Source organism: Vitis riparia, chromosome 13 (genome assembly GCF_004353265.1).
Source record: "Vitis riparia cultivar Riparia Gloire de Montpellier isolate 1030 chromosome 13, EGFV_Vit.rip_1.0, whole genome shotgun sequence".
Taxonomy (NCBI): domain Eukaryota; kingdom Viridiplantae; phylum Streptophyta; class Magnoliopsida; order Vitales; family Vitaceae; genus Vitis; species Vitis riparia.
In genome coordinates this window covers 17,576,110-17,594,899 of record NC_048443.1, presented here as the reverse complement: position 1 = coordinate 17,594,899, position 18,790 = coordinate 17,576,110, and the positions used below count along the sequence as shown (strand labels likewise).

The following is an 18,790-nucleotide window of genomic DNA, read 5'->3' as shown; positions in this document are numbered from 1 at the left end:
CAATTAAAATTGAAAAAACCTTTAAAATAAAAAATAAAATATTAATTTTCAGTTTGCTAAAACACATTAATAGAAAATATAAATATCAAGAAAAATGTCAAAATACAATGAGGGGGAATATTTTATTTTTATAAGTTATAAGTTTTTTTTTTTGTTTTAATTATATTTAACTTTTAACTTAGTTTTATTTTAATTGTATTTAATTTTTAAGTATTTTAGTTTTAATTGTATTTTTAATTTTTTAATTTTTTAATTTTTTAATTTTTTTATTTTATTGTTGATGTCAATAAACAAATTTTTTATTCAATTTTATTAAAAAAAAAAAAGAGTAGATAGAGTGAATTTATATAATCCATGATATAAACATTATTAGTAACCAATAAATTTGATGCTTCAGATCGTGAATTGTGACTTGTGAGTAGATATATTGAATAAAATAAGAATGCATTAAGCTAATGCTTGGATGAGTGTAGGTGTCTGAATTAACGCTCATCCTCAATTCCTCATTCCCTCTCCCATGGCTGCAATCATCCAGACCCTAATTCTCAGACCTCCGCACCCTATAACGCTGCCCCATCCAACGCCCATTACATCAAATGCCATCAGATTCTGCATTTCCACTCACAAATGCTCATTACTTCTTTGGAAACCACGCTCTGTCTCCAAGTCATTCCCCATCACAGCTGCTCAACATTCCGCTCAGGTTCCTCTCCCTCTTCCTCTGCTTGTTTCCCGGAAAAAATGCATGTTGATGTTTTTCTTTCTTTAGCCCAACTTCTCAAAATTTTGTATCATGCCTCTTGGCTTCGTTTAGCTTATTGACTCTGTTTGATGCTATGGAATTTTTTGTCCAAGAAAAAGTAAATTTCGGTCATAAAACTGTCCTAGTCTTTTCATGTTTGAACATCCATAGGGATAAGATAAGCCCTAAAAGATATGGTTCACGGGAAAATGGAAGCTTCCTCCTAGGCCATTAAACTGAAATAAATGGATTAAATTTGTAGTTCCTCGAATTTGAACATGGTCCACTGATATTGGCTAAAGAAGTACAGAAGTAACATCAGAGTTGTGGCCCAAAAGGATCTGACTGGAGTGGAACACCTGGTTTATATGGGTCAATTGCGGGATATTCTTAAAGGATTTAATGAGGTGTAAAATTCATAGGATCTATATATTGATCGACAAATGCCAACATTGTTGTAAGTTAGAGAATTTTCAATCATTTTGGGAAAATGATTTTTTGGGACATATTGTCTTGAAATAAACAAAGGGAAAATCATTGGTAATTAAATGGCTGCATTATGCCATATATTGCGGGTATATTTTCGTGAATGACATGGTTTTTGTTTTGTTTCAGGGAGATGATGCAAGTCAAGCAACTAGCTCGGGAAAGGCATTGACTTGGGCAAAACCTTTGTTGAGTTTTGTGGCAGATAATTTTCTTCCATTAGGTAGCAATGTTACTTTGATGGTGCAAACTTTAATCCTGTATATTCTTGAGCTTTCTTGCTATTATATATGTTTCATGTTCTGATAATAATTTACTTCGTGCTTGCGTTATTTCTTTGCTGCATTGTTTGTAGAGCCTTGACCTTTGTAGGGTTGCTTTGAATTCATATTCATATGTAGCATTGGCCCAAGTATATAGCATTGGCGTAAGAATACTTTGGCACCTGCATATGGAACAATAAGGTGCAAGCAACATCCAGTGAATGGTGATGCTTTTGCTCAACGACACCATTTTGTTGATAGGTGTGAGTGCAAATAGTTTGGTGAATTACCATGATTAGCATAAAATGAATTCATGATTGATTTTATGTATCCCAATGCATTGGATTGAAGAACTTCTAATGACTTCACAAAACTAAACAAAAATTTCATTTTAGACTTTAAAAATTATATTAGACAGTTTAGATCTACTTTAGAAAAAAGGAGTGCTGTTATATGAGAGTAATCATCAATACATATGACAAAAAAAAGAAGGGAATAAACTAAAACTTCTAGTATGAAAAGGACCCTAATTGTCCATGTGGGCTACATTAAAAGACTTAGATTGATGACTATGACTATGATTTGAAAAAGACTATGGTGAGGCTTGCCAAAGTGACCAACTTCTAAAGCTAGACACATGGTTTGACATAGATGACTAAAAACAACTTTTCCAAAGATGGATGACTCAAATGAAATGCCCATGAAGAGACAAGAATGGGCCATTCAATACCGACGAAGGAGGTTGACTAATATCTAGATAATTCAGCTTATTTTTCTTGTGCCCTCTTGTTCTTGAGACCTTGAAAGAAGCATGAAATGGGAGAAATGTTAAAAACAATTTAAGGTTGTAGTCTATTTACTTGTAGAAAGCAAATTGGTTGAAAAATTAGGAATATAACAACTTAGTATGGTGTAGAACACCTTTCATTGACTGTGTTTCAAGTTAGCATGTTAACCTTGATATTCTAGCTTGAGAGTTTTTTTAGAGTTTATTTTAATTTCATGTGTTATATTAAGAGTAATTTCATTTATTAGTTGATAGTGGTATTATTGTATTCTTACTTAAGAATATAAATAAAAATAAGAAGGTACATGGAAGTCTAGTCAGACAAACTTCAATATTTCTGCATTTTCCTTTTTCTCCTTTCTAATCTCACAAGTTTTTACCTCTTAACTATATAACTGTTTAGGGAAAAGTGTGTTTCCATATACCTATATAAAAAAAACTACAAAATAGGAACCCAACTTTATAAAATACAAAATTCAAGTAGCTATTTAAAATAATTAGCATTTTATACACTTTATGGTCAAAGGTAGTACCTTTGATTATTTAGGTATTACCTTTTAATGATATAGATACTACCTTTGACTATCCTAAGTACTATCTTTGATCGGTGAGTGCATGAAACTTGAATTATTTTTAGATGGTTCCTATTTCGTGATTATTTTTACATCGGTGTATGGAAACACAATTTTTCCAACTGTTTAAGTGTTTTGTACATGTGACATTTTGTGCAAACTAGTATTGGTTAGGGTTGCGTCATGCTTGGATGGTTTGAGCTTAACCAAAACAAAAGATATTGGTTTCATTAAATTTTTTTACCCCACCTAGGCATGGTTAGGATTTGGTTGAAGCCTTGGAAACTTGAATTTAACTATTGCTTGGCTTAATATGTATCACTGTATATATTTTTATGACATATGACCATATTTTTAATATAAGATGTTTAGATTTGTTGTTTTTTTTTATTTTTTATTTTTTGGAGGTTAAAAACTTGAAAATTTTTTCAATTGTTACAAATTACCTATAACACTATGAAGTTAGGTGATGATTGAAAGTTTGGTGTCATGGAAGGTGTTGGGTTAGGTTAAGGTTTGCTCCAAGGTGGGTGGAGGTCCTAAGGACAAAAGGCTCTAGCAATCATAAAGAATGAAAAATATCTTCCCCGGCTCAACTACTAATTGATGAATATTTAGTGGACGACTAGTTTGTGGTTGGATGTTTGGTACCGGGTTGGGTGGAGGTCCCAAGGACAAAAGGCTCTAGCAATCATAAAGAATGAAAATATCTTCCCCGACTCAACTACTAATTGGTGAATATTTAGTGGATGACTACTTTGTGGTTGAATGTTTGGTACGGGGAGTATGTGCTCAAGGACTAATTTCTTGGTCTTTCTCCTTGCTAATTTATGGGAATGCTTTGGGTAATGGTCCGCTCTCTCTCGTGTAGATAGTGTCCACTCTATACTAATGGATTCTCAAGACTTTAAAATGAATTTACATGGTTAAAAGAATTTCCTACATATATAGTACCAGAAACTTTTTCTCTTATATGTGGGATATCACAATTAGCCCCTAATGCAGACACGATGTCCACATGATTGGGGGACTAAACAAATAGACACTCTTTGTTGGGCCAAACAAAGACATTAGGCATAGGGATTGACTCTGATATAATTTATAATGACTTGCTGCCTCTTGTCTAGATATTATCCCCTTTGGCCCTTACGACTTTAAAATGCATCTCCTATATCTGATATGAAATATCACTCTTTGATTATAGATTACTAGTGCTTAAAAGGAGGTTAAGGGAATTGGAACATGAGATTCTTTAGTCATTTCAAAGGTCAAGAGTTAAAGTGAAAAGTAATCTTCATGGCCATCACCCATAAATATAAGATCAAGGAGGGTAGGGGGGACTTTTTTTTTTCTTGGAATTACTTCAATAAAGGATGTTTTTTAGTGAAACCTTTCTTTAAGTTGGTCTTCTCTAGCACAAACTCTCTTTTTCCATCTTCTTTAGTGTGAGGGTTTGTGCTCATTCTACGATGGGCTTCTTTCCTTGGGAAGTAGTTTGAGGCAAGATCCTCACCATTGATTGGATGATATATCAAGGTATCCTTATTCATTGTGAGGTGGCTTATTCCTTGTAGATAAAGCCATTTTTGTGAGATCTCTCTAGCATGGTTCAAAGAATCGACTAAGATTGGTACATCTTGCTTGACTCATATTTGTCTCGTCCATTGCCATGATGAATTTGAGACATAAGTAGAGTATCATGCAATTCAAGCTTAACTTGGTCACGACTTGGATCTGAATCATGATTAGCCAAATCATGAGACAACTTGGAGTTGTGGCACCATGACCTAGATCCAATGTAAATGGAAGAAAGAAAATTAGATAATCTTAACATTTCTCATAGATTTCCTACATCAATCAAGAAAAAATGCCTCCATCTATGAGTAGGAATAATAAATTGAAAATGATTTATTTTTGAGCAATCTTTGACTTGTTATAATTCACATTTCTTTTTATTATTTTCATTTTTATTTTCATGATATATCAATTATCAAAATTTGATATTGGGTGTAAAAATGAGTGGTAATGTTTCATGAGTTTTCAATTCCTAATACTATCATCAACAATTCAAATGAATGCTTTTATAACTATTTAGATAATGTGAAATGTGATGTGTGTTTTTGTTATTAATTTGTTGAGTCCATCTAATTGTAATTATTTTTCTATTTCTTTTTTTAGAAATTTAGAGTTTTTTAATTAGCATATTGTGTGTATTACCCAATAACAATCTTTATAAAGTAGAGGAGGAATTGGTTGATCATGTCTTGCTTCATTGTGCTAAAATGAGAATATAAATGGCACTTATTATTCTCATTGTTTAAAGTAGAGTGGGTGATGCCCGCTATGGTTGGTGAAACGTTACCAAGTTGGTATGGGACTTTTAAAGGGAAGAAGTGCATGAAGGTGTGAAGGGCAACTCTTTTATGCTTATTTTGGATCATCTGGAAGGAGACGAATCATTGAGGCAGAGTCATTGTCTACGAAGAATAATCAATTCATTCTCTCAAAAATGCCTCTTCATGCTTTCTCTAGCTTTGGGCAAGAAAGTCGTTTAGAGGCGCCTTTATGTCTATTCTAGATTTTATTGATTGGTTGTGCTCTTATTGATGTAAGAGGGGTATCTTTTATCAATCTCTCCATCTAAATGTCCCTTTTTGACATCTCTGTATGCTCCCTGTGTATTTTGGTGTGCCCACTATTGATTAGGCACTATTAATAATACTTTTGCTTGTCAAAAAAAAAACACAATTTAATATGTTGAGACCAATTTACTTCTTTGTGGGCCTCTTGTACTAACAAATTTAAAGGATGTCCTTTAAATGTCATTTAGCTCAGTTGGCTTGCGGTACGTACACCACTAGGGTTGGGCCACCATTAAGAGTAGCCAAGTTGTCTTTTCAATTGTATAGCGGAGTTTTTTAGTGGTTTAGATCAGGTTTGTATATTTGTGGAAGGATTCCTAATCCCTCTCATGAAATCTCTATATTAATATAATTCTTGTTTCTAGTAAAAAAAAAAAATGTTAAGACCAATTTGCCTTGTAACTTGTTGAGTCGACAATTGATATTGCAACTTTTAACCATGCTTTTTGGTGAATTGACATGACACCTTTGTTTCCTAAAGGAAGAGGAAGGAATGGAAGAATGCAAAACCCTACGCATATCTAGCATACTTAGATGAAGTGAAATTGAGACATTTTTTGAACCAATGGAGAGTTTTAAGTTAAGATTAAATGACTTTGGCATGAAGTCTGTTCCTATGGTCAGGGAATTCCTTAGGAAAAAGAAGCCTGTCCTTTGTGGGTTGCATTAATAGGTTATTGTTAGCTTAGGATCTTGTTTGAGGTTTTTTTTTCCATTTTTAATTTGTTTTTTACATGTGTTTCTTGTATGGTTAACTTGTATCAGAGCTCCTTTTTGACACTTAATAATATATTTTTTGCACTTGTTAAAAAATATAACTAAAAAGCTACCTGATTCATACCTAATCTGAGCAATCCGATAAGTTGGTTCATCAGGAGTTCATCTTATCCAACATAGGGCTTGGAAAAACTTTCAACCTAAGGTGAGGTTGGGTTGTGATTTGGTTGATCTCCAACCTGATAGCCCTGCGTTGTGGCCTTACTATTATTGAGATAATATTGCCGAAAAAATATTCAAAGAATCTAATGTTATTTATATTAAACAATTTTTGGAGTTCAATTTCTTTTAGTTGTTAAATAGTTTAATTGAATTTACTACTTAGTCTTGAAGTGATGCCAAGGCTTTTCAGTTTAAAATACTTTAAACCTTCAACGGTTATGTTTCAACACTAAAGTTTAAGTACTTAATCTTTAATTCTACCAAACATCATTGAGAAAAGAATGATGGAAAGTGAATCAAGAGTCATCGTCCCTGGATTTTAAATTCTTCCTATATATTTATATAGACAAGAGTTACTGTTTTATGGAGACTATAATTAAATGGTGTATTTGTGAGATTTATGGATAAATACCAATTGAGGGCTAGATGGGGAAATTAAGGAGAGATGGTTCCATCATATACTGCATGGACCTACCTGCACCAAAAGAAATGATATGGTTCTGGTTGAAGGTGCTAAAAAGAGAAAAGGGAGGGTAAACATAATATGGTTGAGTCTGTGCATGTGATTCAACATTTGATATCGATCTTGATGTAGTTTAATGTGCAGTTGGATTTGTATAGCTCACTTCATTTATCGGGGATAAGGTTTTGTTGAATTGATTTTAAAATACATTTTTTTTCCTTGTTTAAAAACAAAATGAAGTTCATGTTGTTTAACCTTTGTGTGCAATTTTTCCCCTGGAACCTTTGTCTTTATTGTTAATTAGAATTTATTTTATTATTTATTTATTTTGTTGTTGTTGTGCAAAACTGCATGCATCAGCTCTAGTCAGTGGAGTGGCATTGGGCCTTGCAAATCCTACTCTTGGTTGTCTTGCTGACAGGTATTCTTTGTCAAAAGTAAGCACTTTTGGGATATTTATCATCTCTGGTAAGATTCTGATATTACTCATTCTTTATCGATTATATTAACTTATAATGTCAACCTTGCCCTATTATTATTTTAAAATTTTATTTTCTCATGCTACAGGTTTGATGCTGCGTAGTGGAGAAATTGGTGCAGCTGCTGAAGCATGGCCAGTTGGAATTTTTGGGCTAGTATGAACTTGAATTTCTTATTTGTGATTATGCATTTTGTAGGTTCATTCTTCATCTTTTGTTCTTCTTTCGTACTCTTCAATATTTTCAAAATGGGTTGGTGTGTGGTGGGGCACCCCCGTCTTCGGATCTACTTCTCTCACTGATACTAACTATACTTGGTCCTGTTATCATTAGTATCTGAAGTCATAGACAGGATTTTGACTCTTCTTGCACTTTCATGCATTTAATTGTTTTTTAAATATTGGGACGCAATCTAATATGTCATTTAATACTTTCCTTTGTCTTAAGTAAAAGTTTCCTTCCCTTAAAATCTTAGCAAAGAATCAAGAAAGATTTGTTTTGATGGGTGGAGGTTTGCCTCACTCCTGTCCTATCCAATTGAAGTTACTGATATTGAACAATGGCATTATAATGGGTTTCAATTGTACCCTGCTAATAAATATAATGTGAGAGAGGCTTAACTTTCTTCATTGAGGTATTGGTTTTTAGGGATATTTCTTTATGCATTCATGCTTTACCTTGTTGAACTTTCAAGAAAATGCAATATATTATAGATTGGATGATTTCTCTTCTACTCAAAGTGGGAAGATTATTCTGGAAACTATCATCTTCTTAGGCCTTGTTGTCCTATTTCTCATGTTGTTTCTGTTGATCTTGATTCCCTCCCTTTAGGTTTTACTTTGTCTTTAAAATTAACCTTCCAGCCTTCCAGTGTTGGTGCTCCAAGTTTAGGGATGCAAACACTCTAAATCTAGAGTTACTATTCATCAAAATTGACCTCAAAACATGAAAGAAGGAAACTTTTGATTTTGCTGGGCTCTAAGGAAGCTACTATTAAGTAAGATCTCTCTGTTAGACTATACTGATAAAAAAAAGGATCTCTCTGTTAGACTATATCTAGATGGTTGAATATTTTTTGGTTTATTAAAGTTACATTTTTATTTTTATTTTTCTTTCTTTCTTTCTTTCTTTGGGAGGGGAGAAGGGAGGTGTTTGGGATGGGTGAACAATTTATCTATACTATGTGTTGCTCTTCAATTTTTCTTATCATCAGTCTAGAAAAATGTAGAATGTGTTTGTTTTGCAAGAATCTGTTGATTGTTTCTCTTGGGTATGATGACCATTTCCTCTGAGGGCTATGGAAAGAGGGAGGGATGGTGTGGTTTTTTAGCCACTGAGTGATTTGGTTGGAAGAATCAGTAGGATCTTTGGGAAAAGCGGGGAACAGTGGAAGAAATATGACAGATTTCTATTCTTGACCTCTCTCTCAGTGTATGTGGCTATGAATTTTTTGTATTCTGCAGAGTCTCATTGCTAGGATATTGTAGGCTGCTTATATGGAATGCAACACAACGAGGAATTCATTAACCTGGAGATTGGTCCTCCATATGGAAGTTTCCATCTGAATGTTCAACAGATGCTCTGTAGGAAACCTCTAGGCTTGATGGGGTTTTGGGAACTCATAAAGATAATGGTGGGGAAATGCTATGTGTTTTTTCTCAAACTGATCGGGAATAGAAGTAGTGATGGACTTGAAAGATAGGAATCTCATGATCAAACTAGATTCCTTGGTTGTTATCACTTAAAGATTGCCTATGTTTTCTTTCATGTTGGGGGAAACACAATTAGATGAAGTTAATTCAAACCCGTTTGGGAATCCAAGAACAATCCTTACATTTAGAGTCCTTTTACAATTAAGAACTTATTTCAGTTGTGTATCATAAGAAATTCAAACAACTACTTCAAATATAGTATTGGAAAGCACATCTTGTGGAACCTCAAATTTGAACTAAGAGAGTCCTTGAGGCTGGACCATTGGATGAGGAGAATTCATGATCCAGGGACCTGGGCTCTTCCCTTTTATGCAGGTCCAGGTCTTACTAGGAAGCCAATCTGTTGGCTAAGAGGGGAGCTAGGACCTTGGAGGGGTTTGTATGGGATGATGTCCCCACTTGATGTGTTGTAGGACCAATATTTCCTATTGATGGAGTGGCCTTTGGGGTAGTATTTTTACCTTGGCTATTTCCTGCTTTCTTTTTGAGAAGGATAGCTCATCCTTGTACTTCTTATCTTTCTTCTAATAACAAATTTGATTTTTTCAGTAAAAATGCATTTATGCTGTTAACCAATTATTCCTGTCAGTGCAGGGTTCTATTCTATTATTTACCCCCCTCTTTTCAAGGCTTATTTTGCAATTTCAGCTCCAACCTCAAGAATTTATAACTGGTATGGCACTGAACTTCATTTTTTTCTCAAAGAGTCAGCTGAAAGGATCATAATTTTGCATAAGTTTATTGTCCCAAAATAATTTCAAAACAGTAATAGACTAACTTTTAAGAAGTTGTATGCTTCCTATAAAAAACTGAAACGTTTGGATCCTATTTTGCATCAAAGTTCATCTTCAAGCTCAGTTTAAAGAAAAGAGTGGTAGGTTTTTGAAGTGAAAAGTGTTGAATGCTCTTAGTCTTGTGATTTCTCTGATAGTTGTAGAGCTTTCTCCTCCCCTTTTACTACCAACATTTGCATTATAGTGATGGTTCATTTGAAACTAATATCATTTGGATACCACCTTTTAGTTCCAAATTGGTTTTTTTTCCATTCATAGAATATGCCATCTTTTGCTTTTCATGGACGCTAAGCACATAGGGCAAACACTACTCAGTTGCAGATAATGGTGTGTGTTCTTTTGTTTTTCATTGACACTGAGGACATTGGGCAAATGCTAACTTTTGCCTTTGAAGTGAGCACAGGATCCACAATCTTGTGCTGGTGCAGTCATCTATTATTTCTCTCTTACCAATTTGCAAACTGTTTAAAACCTTTTCCGACTTCTACAGGTCTGGCTATATTTAGCTGTATGCCAACAACATTATCAAGTGGTGTGGCACTGACTCAGGCATGTCAGTCTTTCTCTCAAAATCATGGTTCTGCATGGAGTAGGTTTTAAATTTAACTGAGGATTTGTATTGCTAAAACACAGCTTGCTGGGGGGAATTCTGCACTTGCTCTTGCAATGACAGTGATATCTAATCTCTTGGGAATTTTGATTGTAAGTACATGAGGAACATCATTAGTATCATGAAAAATATTAGCTTTGAGTTCAGATCTTATTCTGAAACACAATTTGACATCTTCTCCATGCAGAGTTTATTGCAGAGCTATAATTTTGGTGCTTATTAGTTATTTTATATTTGATGTATTCTATTTGCATCTTGACTTGGACACCAGATTTAGTTAAACTTCTATATATGAAATATCTGTTAATGAGCTTCAATTGTGCTACAGAATTATGTCCACTTAAAACTTGTTCTACACTCCAAAATGTCTTACTTTGCAAATATCAATTTCATGAGAACCATGGGTACAAAGCTTATGATCACATTTTCCTTTTCAATTAGCTTTCTGTATTCTCATATTCTAAAAGAAAATTCAAATCAAGGCTACACTTAAAAGAAGTTGCCTGTAATTTCTGGTGTCTTTCATTTATTTATCTTGCCTGTCTTTATTCTTGCTATTTATTTGTTCTTCTTGGTTATCTATGTGCTAGGTGTTGGTTCAAATTTTAGGTGCCCCTTTTCTCCTCAAGTTTCAATCCTGAGTTGTTTCTACATCCATCCCACTCTGTAGAACAAATGGTTCTCTGCTGGGTGGTTGGATGCTTGGTATTATGCTTTCTCATGCAAAATATTTACTAAATTATAATTCCTGGGTTTTTGAATGACACTCTTTTTCATGCACAAGAAAGATTTTTCTTTCAGAAAGTATATGTAAAACTTCAATAAAATGGAGCTTATATGTGTTAGACCAAAGGAAATGATATCCATTATGTCATGGAAGTACAGTTTTGTAGTCAATACTTTATGTATGCTTTTACCAAGCACAGGCCTTCTTTATGTTTTCTGTTTCTAAGTTCATAATAAAGTCTTATTGGATTAAGAACAGCAAATTGCAAATTTTTAATGAAGCTGAATTACCCAGCAATTCTCTCTCTCTCTCTCTCTCTCTATATATATATATATATATATGCATGCTTGTGTGTGTGTCTCTCTCTCTATCTGTGGTTGTTGCTTTGCCTCTATCTCTCTCAATATGTGTGTGTATGTGGGTATAAGTATGAGTTTACATGAATAATTAATTTGTATTTGTGATGGCATCAATTTATAATGCATTACATCAAAGTTAATGATTTGGTTTAGTCACTGGGAGTGTGTGCTAAATGTTTATTACACATATTTAGGTCCCATTTTCTATTTCCAAGTTCATAGCTGATGGAGTTGGTGTTTCTGTTCCAACTAAGCAACTACTTCGAAGTCTTGTTGTCACACTTTTGATCCCTCTAATCTTGGGGAAGGTAATACCTTCATTACCACTATAGGTAGAATTTGCATACCTTTGATTTTTCAAGAAGAAAAATTCTTGTGATATCATGTGTGATTATATGTTACTATGTATATATGTGAAGCTTTTCAAGTTGGGAGTGAACTTCTCAAACAAAAAAAAAAATGGTTCCTCTCACCTTGGCAATAATGTGATACACAAGGACAAAAAGCGAACAAAGGATTAACTTGGTGTTCATTACAAAGGAAAACTCTGGTTTAGCCCCTTGATTAACTTCTCTCTAGTAAAATGAAAGGTTAAATTTTTCTAGGATGTAAAAAATTGGAATGGATGATCATAGGTAGAAATTTTAATCTTTTGTAGATATGGCTATAAGTCTTTTCAATCTGATTGAAGGAGGGTAAAAAAATTGTTATTTTGTGGGTATCTAAGAAGGGGAGAGATTTATGGAGGAATGATATGTGCCTTTTACTAAATTGCAAGTGTGCTAGAGGTTTGGATTGCTCTCTTTTGGACTCCTTGCTTAGCGAATGGTATTATAGATCACTTAGCCAAGTGAGGAGTTAGTCAAATGATGTCCTTTTTAGGGGATTTTCCCCCTTGAGTTGTGGAGAGTCTTTTGTGGAAGAATGACATTAGGAAAGCCATGGCTGTATAATTTTGTAATTGAGGAGAGAATTAGGCAATCCCATCACTAAAGGGATCTGATGTAATTAAGTTAGGAAAGTTTCTATTTTTAGTGCTAGGAATTTTTGTATACATATGGATCTCTGTGCAGACTAAATATTAAGGAAGAATTCTATACCTTTTATTCCTTCCCATTCCTCTTCTGCATCTTTATATATTTTTGTCACATTCATAAGCTGCATAGCTTGTTTTTCTTTTGCATTGAAGCTTGTTTTACTCCTTTTTTTAATTTGTTGAGATCTTGTCTAGTTAATTTATGTCAATGAATTTGTTGTGTTGTTTAGACCAGGACAACCTTATTCAGTTTAGGATCAAAGCGGCAAAAGCCCCTCATACTCATAGAAACAACAGATCTACCATTTGGCAAAAGTTCTATATAACTTGTAAGGCCATGTTAGGGAACTGTTGTCAGGAACAGTTTTTTATTTTTGAGAATAGAAAAATATGAAAGTACGTTTGACTGTCAATTGTTTCTAAACAGGTTTCTGAAAATTGTTTTGAAAATAGGGTGTTTTTTGATAATATATTTTAATTGTTTTCTAGGGGTTGTTTTAAAAAATAATTGTACAAATATGGAGAATGATTGAAAATAAAACATTTCACATAAAATTTATTTTAAAAAAATATTTGAAAATATAAAAAATTGGTTGAGAACATTCCAAGTTCTCAAATAGACTTTTGTTTTGAAAAACATTATAGAACTGTTTTTGAAAATTGTTTTTTAAGAACTGTTTTCGAAAATGTTTCCAATCAGGTTGTAGATGTCTAAAAACTTTAACTAGAGCATCAGGAATTTATTATAGAAAATATCACAAATCTCAAAATGTTAAGACAAACTAGGAAACACTTTTTGTTTGTTTAAGAAATGATGCTAATTTGTAGTTTACACACTTCCTATGGTGTTCTTTCTTTAGGTTTTTTATCATAATTTTGGGCACTAATTTGTGCCTTCTAATCTGCAGGTTTTACGTGAATCTTTCAAAGGTGAGTGTCTAGTAGTCTTGATTTTGCATTTGATGTGTAGCCCCTAGAAAGTACATAATGTGAGACTGACTGGTCCTTGGGAATTGATTTGTAGTACACAATATAATAGTGAGTTCCTTTTCAAATAAGGTTCTATTTTCTAAAACTAGGAATAACCTGTTTAAACCTTTGGTTATGTACCCTTTGAATCAGGTGAACCCATATTATGGGTCATGCTGGATACTGAAAACTTGAATAGTACTCTCTAATCTCTTTATTGCTGGGCTGGGCTGGGCTAAGATCTAGCAAAGGTAATACTTTCAAGGTTTTTAATAATGGAAGCCAATTGTTAGGGCTGAAAGCAAGGTTTTGAAAGTCACTAAAAAATAGATGCTGGAATCCAGAAATTAAGTTGTTTGGATCCCTGTGCAACTAAGTTTTTGGGTGACCTGACATAGAACAGAAATTAGGATTTTTTTTATGTTAGAATGATAAAGAAAACAGTGATTGCTTGAGTGAAAATTATATCAATTCCAAAATCCACAAGAAATTTTAAGAACAAATAATAGAAGAAAGAAGAGAAACCTAGGCAATCATGGTTACAGTTCTCAAGAAGAATTAAAAGTCTCAGATTCTCATTAGTCAAACTATAATTTCGGTTGGGTGCATTGGACCTCAATTGGACTCATCAAAACTCTTTAGGCAAGAAAAAGCTTTCTAAAAGCAAAAAGTAACTGACGCAGAAACCGAATAAGATTTAAACTTCTTGAAGTAGGAATTTTCTAAACATCTTATAATTTGCAACCCAGTAAAAAGATATGCAATTAGACAAGCTACAAGATAAAAGTCTAACAAATGGGAACTTCTAGAAGTAAGAAATAAGTAAGAAGTTTCCGAGAAATACAATTTTCTAAGTCTAAATAAGATTTGACTAGATTCTAATGGGAATACATACATGCATATGTATGCCTCAATCCCAAGAGGAACATAATTAATCCATTATGCTAGGGGCCAAACAGTTCAAATATGTAAATCACTAATTTATGACATACCAACATAAAGAAAATAAAAGTTAACCCAGAACTTCCCTTTCTTGTCAATATGCGCTGCATGAGCAGGTCTTTGAGATAACTTCTTAACAAGAGAAATATGTTTCAAAATGGTTATAATCCATTTCAGTAGTGATTACAAGATGCTAACTGTTCAAAGTGCCTAAAAATACTGTATCTGTCTCTAGGCCTAATTATACTTGTGCTACAGGTGTGGCTGACTTTGTTGATAAAAACCGTAAACTTCTCTCAATGATTAGTGCAATCTTCCTTAGTTTGGTAAGACCTAAACCTCAAATATTTTTTCCTTTTTCCAAATGCCTGTATGTGTGTGTGTGTGTTTTCTTTATTATTATTATTATTATTTATTTATTTATTTTATTTTATTTTTTAATTTACGTATGCACCTCTGTATGATACATTAGTTATTGTTACATCTAACAAGATGGGATAGATAGTACCAATACCGTGAGTTTCTTTTGCATGTTCAATGTCATAAAGAAGTGTTGGCATTTATTTGCTTTGCCATAATCAGTAATACTGTTCTTTTAAAATGTGTGGTTGTACATTTATATTTATTTGCCTCGCCATGTTCTTCACTATACCATATAACTGATTACTGGTTACGATTATGTGATTCAATGGAAGGATTCAATAACAAGGATCATGTACTTTTAGAATCTTTTAAGTACATAAAAAGGAAGTTTGGGTTGAAAATGGCCTTTCAGCCAAACAAAAGATTTGTTTGCGGCATGTTTTGAAACTTTTGTTCAAAATGGCTGCTCTCTCTCATTTTTTATTTTTTATTTTTTATTTTTATCTTTTTAAAAATTTGTTTGAAACTGCAGTTTCATTCAGTACAAACTTAGAAACTGCATTTTGAAAATGTGGTTTCTAAATAATTTAAAAAATAAAAAAGGGGAGGGCGAGTTTGAACAATAGTTTGAAAACAAGCCTAAAACGTATATTTTGTTTGGTTAAAGGCGATTTTGAGCCAAAATTCTAAACAAAGTTTAATCATCTCCTTTTTTCAATTACTGAATAACCAATTCAGACTTGCAGTTTTAACTTTGTAGTGTATGGTTGCTCTTCTTGCGTGTCTAATTATTTTACTTCTTCATCTCCCCCCTTGGATTCAATTTTTGTTCAGATTATTCTGTTATTAGAATCTGATCTTCTTTCTGTAGCATATAACTTCAAACCATTGAAACAGCATTGCAGTTGCTAAGTTTGTTCGTGCAACTTCCCTGTAACCAACTCTTGATCATCCCCAATTCATTCTCCTATCAAACCTCAATCCTGATCTGTTACTGTAATGATGATTTAAGGGTGAAAAAAATAAAAAAACCTTCTTGCATCAGATTATTCGGCTCTTTATGTTCCATAAAATGCCAATAGAAAATCTATCAATTTTTTTTTCTTCATAATTTTACTAATATGATTTTAGTAATACTTTACTTGGTGCATGTTTAGATACATTTCCTATTTTTGCTTTTAAAAATAGAAAGTCTTGTACAAAATATAGGAATTCTTTTATAAAAAGTAGGTATATACCTTGTATGCTTGAAAACATATTTTAAATTTTTTAAAATTTAAGTAAAAAATTTTCATTTCCACAATTTTAAAATTTTGAAAAAAGTTTTGAAGAACACAAGATAAATTTCTAGTTTTTTGTATAAAAGTTCTTGTATTTTGTATTGAAGTTTCTATTTTAAAAATAAAAGTAGTATCCAAATGCCACCCAAATGCCACCTTAGTTAAGGCCTTTTTATTTGTTTATTTATTTATTTTTGGAGAAATTGCATGTTTGGTTTGAAAATTTCTGTCACAAGGGTGAATGGTCCTGCAAAACCTAAGTTCCAATATTTGCCTATGGTATAACTCTGATCTTCGGAAACTTCTTTGAGGAAGCAAATCAAGTTGTTCCTCATCTTTTATCATGAATTTTTTTGCCCCTTTTTTTTGGGGCTCCAAAAGTTAATCCATGTTTGAACCCTTAATGTTTATTCAGGTTCCATGGATACAAGTGAGTAGATCAAGGTCACTGCTATTAATGGTGAAGCCTGCAGTCTTTCTTGTGGCCATTGGGATGGGAACGTACATTCTATTCTCTTAATGTGTTCATACATTTGTGGTGTCATTTTACTCATAATTTGTTATGATAACAAGGATTTCTTGAGTTCTCTTCATCTAGCATGCCAATGGTTTAATGATGATATATCAGACAGCTGTTAACATATAAATTTTCTCCCTAGTATTTCACTTCAGGACTGAATTCTATGGCTACTGTAATGCTATTTAACCTCCACAATTTTGTTCTTATTAGGATTAAATAGATCCTGTCACAATCCTTTTCTTTTTAGGATCACAAGAGAACCTGTCAACATGGACATTGAGATGCAATTAAGCTGATATTCTGGCTGTTTCTTTTACCACATGCTTCTACATTGGCAGGCTTATTAGCTATATATGCATCTGTGATTCTGTATAGATTGTTTTATTATATGAGCATTTTTTTCATCAGGTTTTTAATTTCAATGAGATTCAGCATTCATTTTCACTTCAAATCTTTATAATTTTTCACTTCAAAAATTTCAGCTGATTTTGACTTTTAAATACCAAAGTATCCATTTGTTCAAAAAGAAATTTATTCAGTTTTGCTTCAATCTTGACCAATTTTACCATTTGTGTGGAAACAGAAATTTAAAGTGCATGCTCATTTTATTACACTGCTAACTCTCAAGTACTTGTATCTGTTTTTTATTAACTCTGAGATCATTTAATATCTATGAAGCACAATTGCCTTAAGTTCAGAGAGTGAAGTAAATAGGGGTCACATGCACAGTTAGTCAAAAGCATAAAAAATCTGTATGGTGCTCAGATAATTTGCTTGTGGCTCAAACTCTCTTGAGCTTTAATGAAGTGGCATCAACTGAGGAAAGGGTCATTTCTTGTGTTGCAGAGTTCTGCATCTCGTCCTATTAGCTTTTAATGCTCTCTCAATACAGAGCCTCTCAGCCGTCTCCGGTGGTAGCAAATCCCCTTTTGCTAAGAGACAGAACACCGTTGCTTTTTTGCTTGTTGCTAGCCAGGTAATTTATAATAGTGCTTTTGAACTTTAAATATCTAATGCAGCAATTTTAATGTGCAGAGACTTTTAGAAGATTTATATCTGAAAGCATCCATCCATCAATGGACTACATTTCATCTGGAAAATTCTTTGGCAAATATTTTTATTACAAGTAACTAGTTGAGGTCTTTCCTAGGATGCTTTTGTATTGTGATGATTATAGAGGTTTGATTTAGTTTCATGCCTTTGTAGAAAACATTGCCTGTGATGGTAGCAGTCGTGGAGCAGCTTCATGGTACGCTTGGTGAATCTGGTTTATTGGTTCTTCCTTGTGTTGCAGCACACTTGAATCAGGTCACATATTTCTTCCCATCTTTTCATTTTGCTTTTTTTTAACAACCTGATTTTAGCTAATATATATATATAAATAAAAATAAAAAATTCTAAAATGTAGATAATTATGGACTCTTTCCTTATCAATATCTGGCTTGGAAAGGACCGCACATCTGATAATGCCAAGGTAGCCTGAAATATGAGAATAAGGTCGTGAATGTTGATAGACAGCAATGTTGAAGTACATGGATGTTGTTCACAGCGACCTGCTAATCTTTGCGGAGACCAAAGTGTTTAAGAAGACCTGAGCAACCAATGGTATTCACCTCATCCTTGTTAGTATTGTTGAATTAGAGTTTTGTGGCGGCTCTTAGTCCCATTATTGTTTTTAATCTATATCTAGAGATCCATCTTGTATAGTCAAATTCTATCATTGTATCATATTTACCTCAAATGGAAAATACACCATAGATATATACATCATAAAGACTAGACTTGGGTTCATCCTTCCATATTACTTTTTAAGCCTAGTTGAGTTGAGAGGCATATTAATTCTCAAACAGGGGAAGCCTGTCCCAAAAGGCATGATAGATAATGGTGAGGAAAGGGTGAATGTTCCCCGTTGAAGCTATTGGGTGCACTTAGCACAGTTAGTTTTGTTGACAGGTGAGAAGTCAGGAATGTTTTGAGTCAAAATCTCGTGTTGGGTTGTGAATTGTGATTGAATGATCAAATTCCACAACCACCCTCTCTAAATATATGCGTGAATGTCAAAATCAGTCCATGAATGATGGACCAGAATGGATTGATTTGAAGGA

The 18,790-nt window shown here is 33.3% G+C and overlaps 1 protein-coding gene across 4 annotated transcripts; it reads left to right on the top strand.

The window, feature by feature from the left end:
* Positions 1-456: 456 nt before the first annotated feature.
* LOC117927641 (probable sodium/metabolite cotransporter BASS4, chloroplastic) lies at positions 457-18,476 on the top strand. Of its 4 annotated transcripts, XM_034847267.1 has the most exons (14): positions 462-703; positions 1,358-1,451; positions 7,255-7,362; positions 7,462-7,529; positions 9,680-9,758; positions 10,370-10,428; positions 10,513-10,581; positions 11,770-11,883; positions 13,520-13,541; positions 14,781-14,848; positions 16,581-16,666; positions 17,532-17,661; positions 17,892-17,993; positions 18,094-18,476. In XM_034847267.1, exons 1-14 carry the CDS (start codon positions 518-520, stop codon positions 18,166-18,168), a joined length of 1,260 nt encoding a protein of 419 aa, XP_034703158.1. In that variant the 5' UTR covers positions 462-517; the 3' UTR covers positions 18,169-18,476. The 4 variants fall into 4 exon arrangements, with proteins under 4 accessions (XP_034703161.1, XP_034703160.1, XP_034703158.1 ...); XM_034847268.1 differs by lacking the exon at positions 11,770-11,883 and having other exon boundaries at positions 463-703; XM_034847270.1 differs by lacking the exons at positions 17,892-17,993; positions 18,094-18,476 and having other exon boundaries at positions 457-703; positions 16,581-16,625; positions 17,532-17,655.
* Positions 18,477-18,790: the final 314 nt, after the last annotated feature.

Bases quoted from the DNA above. Each gene is read 5' to 3' on its own strand.
- LOC117927641 (XM_034847267.1), top strand. From the start codon at position 518: ATGGCTGCAATCATCCAGACCCTAATTCTCAGACCTCCGCACCCTATA. The intron at 7,363-7,461 runs GTAAGATTCTGA...CTCATGCTACAG, and splicing joins TGGGATATTTATCATCTCTG to GTTTGATGCTGCGTAGTGGA. The intron at 13,542-14,780 runs GTGAGTGTCTAG...CTTGTGCTACAG, and splicing joins TTTACGTGAATCTTTCAAAG to GTGTGGCTGACTTTGTTGAT.